Source organism: Onychomys torridus, chromosome 3 (genome assembly GCF_903995425.1).
Source record: "Onychomys torridus chromosome 3, mOncTor1.1, whole genome shotgun sequence".
NCBI lineage: Eukaryota > Metazoa > Chordata > Mammalia > Rodentia > Cricetidae > Onychomys > Onychomys torridus.
In genome coordinates this window covers 106,017,837-106,032,254 of record NC_050445.1, presented here as the reverse complement: position 1 = coordinate 106,032,254, position 14,418 = coordinate 106,017,837, and the positions used below count along the sequence as shown (strand labels likewise).

At 38.8% G+C, this 14,418-nt stretch overlaps 1 protein-coding gene across 5 annotated transcripts in view; it reads right to left on the bottom strand.

Annotated features, from left to right (window-relative positions):
- Zfand4 (zinc finger AN1-type containing 4) overlaps positions 1–14,418 on the bottom strand; it is a 91,459-nt gene that overhangs the window by 24,843 nt on the left and 52,198 nt on the right. For 3 of the 5 annotated variants that reach the window (XM_036182493.1, XM_036182496.1, XM_036182497.1), the window contains 2 exons: positions 9,370–10,545; positions 8,739–8,793 (listed from right to left, as the gene is read on the bottom strand). In XM_036182493.1, coding sequence (XP_036038386.1) covers positions 8,739–8,793; positions 9,370–10,545 — 1,231 coding nt within the window. The remainder of the gene's footprint in view (positions 1–8,738; positions 8,794–9,369; positions 10,546–14,418) is intronic. The other 2 variants (XM_036182494.1, XM_036182495.1) reach the window with 1 other exon arrangement.

Sequence of the window (14,418 nt, the reverse complement as noted above, 5' to 3'; positions counted from 1 at the left end):
ATATATGCTCAACAAAGATTAAATCAAGATGCAGCCACTTAAATAGACATATAACAACCAATGACATAGAAGCAGTAATTAAAAGTATCAAGTGAAAAAACCCAGAGCCACATGGACAAAGGCAGGATTCTGCCAGATTTTCAAAGAACTAACAACACTCAAATTATTCCATAAAATATAAAAAAGCAACTTATATGAATCATAAAACAAGGACTTTAAAACAGCAATCATGAGTATGTTCCCAGACCGTAAAGAGACTATGAAGAAATGCCTGAATAAAGACTACAAATATGCAAAGTTAAATGAAATAGTAAAAACTATTGAAAATAGGAAAACAGAATTTAATGAAGAAATAGAAAGGCCAAACTGGAATAAAACATGAAAACCTCAGGAAATAAGACAAAAGCTCAGAGGAAATCCTCACTAAGAGATTAAAGACATGGAAGAGAGAAGTTCAGGTCATGATGACAGGGTAGAAAAAATGCATAGGTCAGTCAAAGAAAATGTTAAATCTAAACAACAGCAACAAAACATCCAGATACATCGAAGAAATCTGGTACACTGTGAAAGGGTCAAGTCTATAAATAATAGATACAGAAAAAAAAAAAAAAAGAGGAGAAACCTGGGTCAAAGGCACAGAAAGTATTTTAACAAAATCACAGAAGAAAATTTCCCAAATCTAAACAAAGATATCCCTGTCAAGGTTCAAGAGACATACAGAGCACCAAACAGACAGGACGTAAAAAAGAAACTCCCCATGACAGACAATAACCCAAACACTAAATGTCCAGAATAAAGGAAAGACATTAAAAGCTGCAAGGTGAAAAGACCAAGTCACAGAAAGATGAGCCTCTTTAAATAGCACCTGACTTCTCAATGGAGACTCTGAAAGGAAGAGAGGCTTGGACAGACATTTCCCAAGCTCTGAGAGACCACATGCCAGTTTAGATGGCTACACTCAGCAAAACTTCCAATCAGAACTGAAGGAGAAAGAAAAACATTTAATGATAAAAACAGATTTGAGCAATTTCTGTCCACCAATCCAGCTCTCCAGAGAATATTAGAAGGAATAATTCAGTTCAAAGAAAAGATTAACTACACCCAAAAGAACACAAAGAATAAACAATCTCAGAACAGTTAACCAAAAGAGGTCTCAAACAAAATAACAGAACGGGAATTAAAAAACACTGCTGAATAGTGACTCTCAATGCTAATGATCTCAACTTTCTACTTAAAAACAAACAACACAGACTAGCAGACTGGATTAGAAACAGAATCCATCTTTCTGCTGCTTCTAAGAAAAACACCTCACTATCAAGGACAAACACCATCCTAAGGTAAAAGGATGGAAAAGGGTATTCCAAGCAGACAAAGTCAAGAAGCAAGCCACATAGCAATTTAATATCTGACAAAAATAGATTTTAAACAAGACTAATCAGAAGATACAAGAAAATTTTACCAAGAGAATATTACAATTATAAACATTTATTCACAAAAACTTCCACTTCTATAAAACAAATACTACTATACCTAAAATCACACATTGATGCTAACACAATAAGAGTGCATGACTTCAATACCCCAGTCTCACCAACAGACAGCTCATCCAGACAAAATTAAATAGAGAAACTGGAATTAAATAATATCAGACATCAAATGGATCTGTAAGACATTTACAGAACATTACACCCAAACACTAATGAACGCACTTTCTTCTCAGCAGCTCATGGAACTTTCTCGAAAACTGATCATATACTATGATACAAAGCAAGACTCAATACAGGGAAACTGAAAAAACATCCTGTATCCTACCTGACAACAACCTAACACGACTACAAGTTTAATTGCAATAGGTGACTAACTACTAAACTGCATTTCTTTATTATCCTAAATAGTTTATAATAATAACTTTCAAGAGCTAGCAATCTGCATTACATTGTTAAATGAGATGTATAGGTACAATGCCTTGAATGAGAGTAGAAATGTTTGTACAGTATGTTCTAACAAAAATAATCTCAACTTTGTATCAATATATGAAGATCCATATCAATGTAAAATATTTAAAACTATTAGTTGCTTTTTGGTTTAAAAGTAGATTCAATAATCTACCCTTAGTCCTTCATATCTATAACCCCCTTTTTTCTTTTCAAAATGAGGACCCTGAATCTAAACTCCTTTGTTCAGCTTTTTTTCTTGACCATTACCAATAACAACTTGTAACCAACCACCCTAAACAAAAACAAATATCCATAACCCATTTAAAGACCAAAAACCACTCACCCCACCTCTTAGGAATGTGGACATCACAGTCTTTAATTAAAGCTATTTGGGTCCCAGCCCCAAAGAGCTTTCTCCCAAAGTCCAGGAAGACTCTACACACTAGCAAGGGAAACTCTGCTTATCTGAGGGTATAAGAATAAATCTACTCACACTGTACTCTTTTAGTCCATCTCTTTATTGTTCTAAGTAAACTTCTCTAAATCTACAACTTCTGTTCAGCTCTCACTCTTAACTCCTCTCTTGGCTAACTATCTACACATTTCTAACAGGAGACTCACTACAATCCTGAGAAAGTTTCAAAACCCTCAAGGTCATAGCACATTCCTAGAACAGACATAAGGAGCAGAGTCATTGCCATGGTTATACAAGGTTCTAAGATCTCAGAGGGAGGGGATGCAATGCCCAGTACAACAAACTCTGAGACACAGGTTTTTATCAGCAGACTTGGCAAGCAAAGAATTGGCAGGCTTTTCTTGGTGTTTTGTGTTAGTAACCTTGGTAAGACACCTGCAACTCTGACCTTGTGCATAACTGTGAAATTTTAAATTTACAATCTATTTACAATGGCCTTTAGTTTAGTTTGACCTTGTTCTTAAGTAAAAATGAGCTAAATGTGTGTGCAGTTTGTGTTAGACTCAGGAGAGATTATTATTTTCTGTGTTAGCCTGAGCAAAAGGAATAAAGCAGGCTTTAAGTGTCTACAGTCTTGTAGGACCATGGATCTGTCTATGAAACATATCCTAGTGTATTTTCTACATATCAAAATTATACAGCTGAATGAAAAATCATCTTCCTGACCACCCATAGATATGTGCCCATAAGATTGAGATATAATCATGAGATTATATATACATATTTTATTAAAATGCATGGTAATGGGGAGATATCATAGTGTAATTGCACAAGAAATCTACAAGAAACAGCCAATTCATTCAAAAGGCAATAATTCCAAAATGCCCTGAATTCTGGTTTAACCCTTCATCAGAATCCTTTGATTCTGGTGGGTTGACCTCTTGAACACTAGTTGTCACCTGCTGTATACTTCCATGGCCTTTTGCTACCAGCAGCTCTCAATAGTTCTTAAAATTAACTTCCTGTTGTCTGGGAGCAATGGCATCTTTAGGGGATCCTGCAAAGAAAATTGGGGGGTAATTGTCAAGTTCTGGGAGAGGTAGCTGTATCATTTGTTGTCCAGTCTCTGCATAATGGGAAAGTGCAGGGTTTGTCTTAAGTCCTGGCTAGACTGGTCTGTGAGGTTGGATCATCTCAGCTAGCCTCCTGGAAATTGTCCTGAGCAGTTTGTAGTCCAAAGCTGATCTTTGGGTAGTGTTTGTCAGCATAGTGGCATTATCATAGTGCAAGTGGAATCATCACTTGTGGGACCCCATCATCTTTTTGGAGACTTCAAAGGTTGCTATTCTTTAATTGATCTGGGAAGGAGTTTCCTCCACAATGACAGGAAATGCCTGAACTGAATTTGATATAGAGCATTTCAGGATGCCAAAGGGTTACCTTGTCTGTCCCTTGTTGATCTACATTCATTGTTCCAATGCCAGCCCTTGCCACACCTTCTGCATAATCCAGAAAAGAGGGGTTTTCTGTTGAGATTATTCTTAGAAAAAAACATTATTTCTACAAATGCTGATTATAATCCCTTTTTAGGTGATCTCATTTACCACAATTGAGAAATTGACATTTCAATTTTTCTTCAAACTTCTGGAAATCACCTCTCCTATCCAAGCATCATCATGGTTATGAGATTCAATATAGATTTAGCTTAGATCCATCCTTCTAAGGATGCTGATCTTGCCTTTAACAGATTAATTATCCTTTTGCATTGTGCATTAGCATTTTTAAAAGCCAGAGATTCAATTATTATGTATCTAGCTTCTGAATTTGTTATCATTCTATTTACTGCAGAAGTCAATCTCTGTTAAAAAAAAAAAAATCAGCGGTTTCTGTTGGGCCCTGTATAACTTTGGTAAATGACTCAATTTTCTTTTCTACTTCTTCAATTCTGTCCCAAACATTCAAGGCTGCTGCACAACATAAAGCCAGGGTATAGTCATCATACAGAGATTGCCTTTCTACATTAGCATAATGTCCCTCTCCAAAAAGTTGGTCTTGGGAGCTTTCCATACCTCTAACCCTACTTCATTGTTCAATGGTCTTAGTCTCATCTTTGCACCAATGCCTCCACTGTAATTGAGAATCTGGCTCCAAGATAGCTGTAATCAAATCTCTCCAGTCTTGAGGGATAGTTCTATTACAAGTTAACCACAGTTTAACATCTGCTTCACAAAAGGTGAGTGCATGCCATATGAGACTATCACTCTTTTGAATCTCCTCAAATCTAATATTTGCACAGGAGTCCATTCAGCTCTTACACAGACTTGGGGATATCTATCATTTGGCAGTTCCTGTAGGTTACTGGATAAATTAAGGTTAGTTGTTTGAAAACCTTAGGCTGTTCCTCTCTAACCTTATAATGCAATGCTGACATTGGTTCTCCTTTAAATTCCTCTGTCTGTGTCTGAATATTTCTATAATCTGTTTTAATAAGTTTTTCTAGAACTTTTATCTTGGCACTCATATTAACCAACTTTTTTAATGATAAAACAAAATGATCAAACAGATAATATTTATAATTGACATTATGTAAATCCCATCTAAATTATCTCCTCATTTAATTGCTTCATTTTCAAAGTGTCTAGTGCATTATCACACAGAGATCTCCATTGTAATAGTGTTTTCCATTTATTAATGTGGGGGGAGGGGAGGAGAAGGGACTCTTTTAACTAATTCCTTCTTTTAAGAATTCCCAATTGTCTCACCAAAGCTGCCAATGATGATGATGAAGATGTGAGGCTGACTGCTTCTTTGTAGAACAGTGGAAGACCAAGTGGGTTTCAAGGCAGCTACCTAGGGTGGTAGCAGCCTGAGGAGGGCGGCTAGGAAAATCCCACAACTCACCAGGAGAAAAGAAGCTAAAGAGCCAGCTATATACATGGGGGAAAGTGCATGGGGGCCCAAATGCCTATGAAGTTTGTTGCAAATAGGTTGCAACAGAAAAATCCCAAAGGAAAGGAAAACTTAGCTGGTGGGGTAGTGACTCTGGCTGCAGACAGCTCTGGCCTGTGAGGGTGGCTGCAAAGCAACAAGCAAGTGGCTTTTTCATGAGTTTGTGCCCTAAAAGTTGCATGCCAGATGTAACACACAATCTAATTGGTATGCTACCATTGGTTATTTTTTAAAAATCAACAAGATTGAAAAACTTTTTGAAATTAACTGAAAGAAAATTCAAGTTGATAAAATTAGAGATGAAAAGAAAGACATTACAACAGATGCCAAGGAATTCCAGAGAATCCAAAAGATATAGTTTAAAAATCTATATTCCAGCAATTAAAAACCTTAAGGGATTAATTTCTCAATATATGTGACCTACTAAAGTTAAATCAAAATCAAATAATCAATTTAAATAGACCCAAACCCCAAGTGAAAAAGAATCAGTAATTAAAAGTCTTGGAAAGGCTCAGGCCCAGATAGATTCCACACAGAATTCTTTAAGAGCTTACAAGGAGAATTAACACCACTACTTTTCTTTCTAATTCTATAAACTAGAAACTGAAGGAACATATTACAAAAGTATTCTGTAAGCTTTTCTATGAAGCCACTGTTTCTCTGATACCAAAACCACACAAAGACCCAACAAAATAGAAAATTATAGACCAATACATTTTACCAACATAAAAGCAAAAATTCCCAATAAAATTCTTGCAAACCATATTCAAGAACACATAACAAAGATTATCCAACACAAACTGACTTCAGCTTAGAGATATAATAATAGTTCAACATACATAAACCAATCTACCACATAGACAGACAGAAAGACAAAACTCACGCGATCCTCTTATTAGATGCATAAAAGGCCTTTGAAAAAAATACAACATTTCTTTCTTTCTTTCTTTCTTTTTTTTTTCTCAAGACAGGGTTTCTCTGTGTAGCTTTGGTGCCTGTCCTGGAACTTACTCTGTAGCCCAAGCTGGCCTTGAATTCACAGAGATCTACCTGCCTCTGCCTCCCGAGTGCTGGGATTAAAGGTGTGTGCCACCACTGCCCAGCTCCAACATTTCTTCTTGATAAAAAGTTCTAAAGTGGGGGTGGGGATTTAGCTCAGTGGTAGAGCACTTGCCTAGCAAGCACAAGACCCTGGGTTTGATCTGCAGCTCAAAAAAAAAAAAAAAATTGAAGGCATGTTTGTTACATTCATAGCATTATTACATTACCTAAAATGTGGAAGCAACCCATGTGACCTAAGAATGGATAAGCAATATATGGCCTATGTGAACAATTTCATGAGCCTTAAAAAGGAATTCTGACCCATGTAATAACAAAAATGAACGTGAAGGTATTATCAGTAAAAGATGCCATCCCAAGAAGACAAATATTACCTATGAGGTATTTAAGTCATAAACCATGGAGATAACAAATAAAATAACAATTGCCAGAGACTGTAATGGGTAGAAAATATAAGATGATGAGTTTTTGTGGCACTGTGGTTCTGATTGTTTGGATACCTTTAGGACAAGATCTTGCTATAATGCCCAAACTACTCTTTAAAGTCCACAGGCTCGTGTGATACTCCTGCCTCAGTTCCACAGCCTCAGCCTTCCCAGTAGTTACAACTCTAGGTACATGCCACCTAGTTTGCCACAGGTTAACTATCCAGCAAGTGAAAAAATTTGGTCTGTCAAAAAAACTCTGAAGAGTTGCAGAGAACCGGTATTGGATGTGTCACAGGTGCCCAACATGTGAATGTACTTAATACTATGGAACTATGCATTTAAAAATGATTAAAGGCCAGGAGTGGTAGTATATGTATGGAATCCAGCATCTGAGAGGTTGAGGCAGGAGGATCTTGGGTTTGAAGCCAGCCTAAGACACAGAGTAGGACCTTGTCTCAAATTAAAAAAAAAATTATTGAACAGGGCATAGTGCTGTAGGAAAATGCCCTTGTATACTGGTTTAATAAAATGTTGATTGGCCAGTAGCCAGGCAGGAAGTATAAGTGGAGCAAGCAGACGAGGAGAATTCTGGGAAGAGGAAGGTTGAGTCAGGAGTCCCCAGCCAGACACAGAGGAAGTAAGATGACAAGGCAGAACTGAGAAAAGATACCAAGTCACGTGGCTAAATATAGATAAGAATTATGGGTTAATTTGAGTGTGAGAGCTAGTTAGTAATAAGCCTGAGCTAATGGCCAAGCAGTTATAATTAATATAAGCTTCTGAGGGATTATTTTATAAGTGGGTTGTGGGACTGTGGAGGGGGAGGTCGGGCAGGACTTGAGAAACATTCAACCACAGCATAGTGGCACCTGGAGATAGAAACAGAAGAATGGAAGTTCAAGGCCATCTTCAGCTATGTAATAACTTTGAAGCCAACTTAGGCCGCACAAGACCCTGTCTCAAACAACAACAAAAATGCAGGTTTAAGAAGAATTTTATGTACAGTTTATCACAATGAAAACCCTTTTAAAATGTAAATAAAGTCGGGCGGTGGTGGCGCATGCCTTTAATCCCAGTACTCAGGAGGCAGAGCCAGGGGGATTCTCTATGATTTCGAGTCCAGCCTGGGCTACAGAGTGAGATCCAGGAAAGGCGCAAAGCTACACAAAGAAACCCTGTCTCAAAAAACCAAAAAAAAAAAAAAAAAAATTGTAAATGAATGTATCAGAACTTTATATCTGTAGACCTTACAAACAAATCTGATGTGTCTCTTAAAAACACACACACACACACACACACACACACACACACACACACACACACACACATAAAAGTACACAAGACAGAAAATTATTTTTAAAACTCCAGAGCTACACAGAGCACACCTTGGGTGAATTTACTACTGGCTTAGATAAAAAGGAGATATTAAAGCTTCCCACCTCCTGGAAGATAATGATCAGCCAAGGCATCCTCAGTGAGCTACCACTGGAAGAACGTGTAAGTTCGAGCTACTTCTGCTATTGTGTACAGAAAAGGCTGGACCTAGAGATTACCCTTTTCTTCGTTCAGAAATAATCATTTCACTGAAAAAAGACTCTTACCACTCCCTTGATATTGGATGAAAATATTAAACACACCTCAGGGCCCACCCAGAACCCACTATATTTTTTAAATGGCCAGTCATCAGTAAAGGTGTTAACTCTTCTATAAACGTGTCTTTCCATAGAGACCACAGTGCTCCACAGACATGAAATACCAACTTTGAGATTGTTTTCTTTCCACATGTGCTATCCTTGTAGTCAGGTCACAAATTATTTTCTGCAATGAAATGTTCAGGAGAGTTTACCCTGTACCTACCACAGAGAATGTTCTTTCCATCTCTCCTTGAAACGTCAACAGTATGTTAAGGTTGTGATTCTTACGTTGTTTTCAAAATTAGCTGTAGCTTACCTACTCTTTTCCCTGCTGCTGCATTATTTCCACTCATTCCAACACCACGAGCAGACTACAATTAAAACACAAAACACCTACAGAGGTGAGTCAATGCAGAATAGATCTCCAAACATCAACTACTTGTATTCTACTACTAAAATGCTGGTGGGCATCCACTGTAAATTACTTATTCTATTTATGTTTAAATTAACTTGCAATCTAATCTTGCTTCTTGTGATTATTTGTCCTTAAACAAGTAAAATTTGATGGCTTAGATAAGAGTCTTGACACTAGAAAAAGCCTTAATGGAACTACGTATCACTGAAAAAACTACAGAATAACAATGAACCTGGCAGTAATGCCTGTAATTCCAGCACTTAGAAGCCCGGATCAGAATTTAAGGTCATCCCAAGTACCAGGCCAACCTTGGCTACATGAGAAACCTGTCTCAAAAAAAAAAAATAAATAAAAAAATAAAAAAACAATCATCAAATATATTTCCTACAAATTAGATAAGTATTTTAGTGAAATGTATGGGAAAATAATTTAATTGTAGGCATCTTTATTTATGTAAATAAAAGCCCAAATTTGAAATCGTCATTCACTACAAGACTTAACTAGAAGAATCAACTGAAAAGAAAATACTTACTAGAAAAAAATCTGTAGGTTCTAACTGGGGAGAACTTTTCCTAGTGTTTTCATCCTGGAAGTGCTGGAAGTTTGTAGACAGCCCAATTCCAGAGGGCCGAAGCCTGCCTGCTCCACGCGTGCTCTGCAAACTGTCTCTGCTTGCACTCCGTGCCAGTGAAGCCAACAAGCCATTATTTACACAACCAACAGGCTCTTTGGAAGCTTTGTTAGCCATTTCTGTGATATCTCGAGCTTCGACTTTGGAAATAACGTCAGATCTTTTCCCAGGCGAATCGACTTTAACAGCACGGAAGCGAGCAGTCCTAGAGAAAGAAGAGTCGGCGATGGTTCGAAGGTCCAGTTCCCGTAGGGCATTTTGTGAAGTAGGCGCTGAGGGGTTTCCAGACTCAAAACATTTTGACTGTCTCTGTGTCTTCACCAGAGAATTATGTAGTGACCCTGGTGCAGCAGCACAGAGAAGCGGCGACAGGAGTCTGTTCTTGTGAGAGCTCGACTCTCGGTGGTTAAGAACTGCATTGTCAACTGGGTCACTGCTCAACGCTCTTGCCACATGGTTCAGAGGCTGCTCTGCGGCTCTCCCTCTATCACCTTTAGCGAGTGGAAACTCTGGAGTCACCTTCCCTATGCCTTCTATACCACTGCTGGAGTGCTCGACATCATTTCCTTCTGCAAATGGGGCAAAAGGACCTACTTCCGTCAGGAGCAACTCTTCAGATACACACTCTTCTGACGGCGGAAATAAGACGACATCATCCTCATTATTAGATGGCAAGTTCCCTGAAATGTGCTTTGTTCGCCTAGGCAGGGATGATCCAAGATGAAGTACCGAATCTGCAAGCTCTTTGTCATTTTCCAGTTCTATGTGGGTCATCTGAGGTAGCAGTCTGATGCTACCCGTGGGATGAGACAGTGTGTTAATCTCCCAGTCATCCTCCTTCAGCAGTTCCTTTCTGAGAGATGATACTGGTCTATCAGCAGGGGCCTGAGCTGCTGCAGGACTTGAGCCTGCATTCCTGGATGTTTCAGGGAGATAGGCATTCCCAGGAGAAGGTAAACAAGATTGCCCGATGTGAGGCAGGACTCTTAACAGTCTGTGCCGGGCTGCTGCTGTGGAACTGCTGGGAGGTCGAGGAGCTACAGGTGGACGAGGCTTCAGCTTGACAACTTTCTTAGGCTACAAGAAAAGAGTGCACATGTAATTCCTCAACATAGTTATCGCTGTCCTTCAACAAGAATCAGTGGAGAAATGTTACTTACCATATTGACATTTTTGTTACCTCAATTTACAGTGCTCAAGAAAGCTGGGTGTGGTGTCCCCACCCATCTTGTTAGCACTTGGGAGGCTGAAGCTGGGTGTTTGTCAAGTTTGAGGCCTGCCTGATTTACAGAGTCCACTCCATGCCAGCCTAGGCCACAAGATGAGTCTTCTCAATACAAAACAACACTGAAATGCTTTAAAATGTTAAAAATCTTAAGATTATGATTGAGGATTTGTTATATTATTTTATTGACCATAATTTTTCTGAAGATGTTAAAATAATTTATTTCCTGATAATTAATTCTTTCTCGGGCTTCTATTAAGCAGAAAATGTTGGCTATATGAGGTATGACATTTTTCCCAGTATGATGACTGTGTATGATCAGGTACTCAGAAAAAAAGCTAACAGAACTAAACGGCTGACCTTGAAAAGGCTGTCCCTTTGCTGGCTTCTGTGGACCTACATTTCAGGAAAGGGTCCCACCCTAACCCATCCCAGTAGTTGTGCCAGAACTGCTTGTGCAACCGAAATGTTTATAATGAATACCTGCTTTTCTTCCGAGTCTGAAAGGTATGGGTACTTAGCAGGCAGAGAGCACACACAGGAACAAGCCTCAAAACAGAAAAAAAGAAAAGAAAAAAAAAAAAGTCCCTTGTGCTAATGGAGTCCCTCAAGATCTCACATGTGTTGTCACAACTCCCTGATAGAGAAACCAAGCATCTTAAGATGTCTTTGGGAAAGGCTTTATGATGCCTGCGCCTGCTTCACCTGGGCTTGGGTCCATAAGCTTCTCCCTTGGTTAATTTCACTGTTGCTTCCTTTTTCTGTATAAGTGTCTTAGCCATAATGCAAGTGCATACTATATACATGAACCTATCATGTCAGTAAACTGAGGACAAGACCTGCCTGCCACCCCCAACACAGAGAGTTTACATATCACAGAAAGAGTGAAGTTCTGAGCTCAAGAGAGGAGCCCCAGCTCTTCAGCAGAGTGATGGTGAGCGAGCGGAGAGAGGATAAACTGGAAGTCTGAGAACATTCCAGCAGCCTGGCCTAGAAGACATACATACTGAAAATTCAGTAGGTACCAGTGGAGAGAGGAGAACTAGAAAGGCTGGGCAGATGGAAGTCCCTTGCAAAGGGGAGCTGGCTCTTATTGCCACTTTCACCCTAAAGTCATTGTCTTCCCAACCTGCAGCTATATATCTACCAAAAAATAAGTTTTCAAAACTGGAAGTAGTTTTCTAGGCCTTAGAAATTACCAATAGTTGCTGAAACCTAAGCAGTAACACGTATCCTCCCAAGTAAATAAACACAAAAACATCCAAAGAGATCAACAATACGAGCAAATAAAACTACCCATGACCCAAATCATCAGCAAACAGCCAGAGAATATGAACTTCAAATTAGCTATAATGTTGAACATAATCAAATGGAGGAGGCTCACTTGCAAAGCTTATGCATGTGGTGACAAGCAAGAATTCGAGCTTCAGAAGAACAGAGAGGTAGAGCCTCCTAGGGCTGATAAAACAAAAGTAAAATACACTCGCAAAAGAGAAAATCCCACCTGCATAAATACCAAAAAAAAAAAATTCATATCCAGGATATGAAAACGGGCTAATAGAAGCCAAAAGGAAACAACCTGAAGTTGATTGGGATCTATGCTAACGATTAAGTTTTAAGGAGGCTCTACTGTGCAGAGAGGGGTATAGAGAAGAAGATATAAATAACAGAATCAGAAAATCCACCTATTCTTCCCTGAAATGGGAGTGTCAGTGATTAAAAACAACACAAAAAGAGTGCTCTTGAAATAAATTACCTCCCTACTTAAAATATCCTTGCTTTATGTATTAACCATAACTCTTAATACTTACCTAACTAAAGTTATAAGAAAAAGAACAGGAAAGGGGCAACAAATCTATATTAGAATAAAACAGGAAGTGAGAATCAGAACATTTTAGCACATACAAATTCTCCCCTAACATAACACAGCCTGAGAAAACTCCACAATACTCCAGTCTAAATTAAATGTCTTTAGATTAGTATTTGTATTTTCTGTTTATTAATGTATGTGCATGTAGGTATATGTGTGCAGATCAATGTGTATGCATGCATGTAGAAGTCAGAGGTGATATAGGTGTCTTTATTAAATGCTGCTCTTCCTTATTCTCTGTGACAGGGTCTCTTTCTGAATCTGGAGCTCACTAATTATATTACATTGGTTGGCCAGTGAGCTGCCTGTCTCTGCTGGTGTTACAGATACAAGCTGTCATGTCTGGCTGTTTATGTGGGCTCTGGAGAGTTGAACCCAGGTCCTCATACTTGCATGGCAGGTACTTTAGCCAATGAGCAATCCTCTGAACCTGGCTAGTTTTGGAGAAAGGGTAAGTCAGGCCTGGCCTAGAACTCATGCTTCAGCTTCTGCAGTGTGAGGATTACAGAAGCATGTTCAGCTTTTGCAGATAATATTCAAAGAATACATCAAATCATAAACCCACAACCAAGATACAATGAACGAAAGAATTAGAAGACACTATTTAAGCTGGCCAAACTTAAAATAATCAGTAAAATATGAAATCATTCCAAAATGAAAATTAAACCATAAGATGCCCAAAGAAAACCAGATACTTTGTTAGGTTGGTTTGTTTTTTTCAAGACAGGATTTCTCTGAGTAGTTTTGGTGCCTGTCCTGGATCTCGCTCTGTAGACCAGGCTGGCCTCGAACTCCACCTGGCTCTGCCTCCCGAGTGCTGGGATTAAAGGCGTGTGCCACCACCACCTGGTGAAAACCAGATTCAACGAGACATTTAATCAGGAGTACTAAGAAAAGGTATAAAAAACATCCAAAAGAATAAAAATAAAAGACAAAGAATTTTAAAATATAAAATAGTTACTATAAAATTAAGTCCCACTATACATATAAAGGAAGTTCCCTACAAATAAAATGAAATAAAAAGCTAAACACCCTGGGTTTTTTGTTTTTCCATATGAAGTTGAGTATTGTTCTTTCCAGGTCTGTGAAGAATTGTGTTGTAATTTGATGGGAATTGTGTTGAATCTGTAGATTGCTTTTGGTAAGATCGCCATTTTTACTATGTTAATCCTGCCTATCCGTGAGCATAAGAGACCTTTCCATTTTCTGACATCTTCTTCAATTTCTTTTTTTAGGGACTTAAAGTTCTTGTCATACAGGTCCTTCACTTGCTTAGTTAGAGTTACCCCAAAGTATTTTATATCATTTGTGGCTATTATAAAGGGTGATGTATCTCTGATTTCCTTCTCAGCCTGTTTGTGTCTGAGTGAGGTAACCCAGACTCAGAAAGACAAACATGGTATGTACTCACTCATAGGTGGATACTAGATGTAAAACAAAGGATGTCTAGACTGCTATTCACAACTCCAGGGAGGCTACCTAGTAAAGAGGACCCTAAGAAAGACACAGGGATTGCCCAGCAACAGAGAAATGGATGAGATCTACGTGAGCAACCTAAACATGAAGAGGGGGGTAATGGAGGGCAAGGGTCGGGGGAAAGAGAGGGACCTACTGACCTACTCTGGTGATCAGATGGCCAAACACCCTAACTATCGTGGTAGAACTCTCATCCAATGACTGATGGAAGCGGATGCAGAGATCCACGGCCAGGCCCCAGGTAGAGCTCCAGGAGTCCAATCGGTGAGAAAGAGGAGGGATTGTATGAGCGAGAACTGTTGAGACCAAGATTGGAAAAAGCACAGGAACAAATAGCCAAACCAGTGGAAACACATGAACTATGAACCAATAGCTGAGG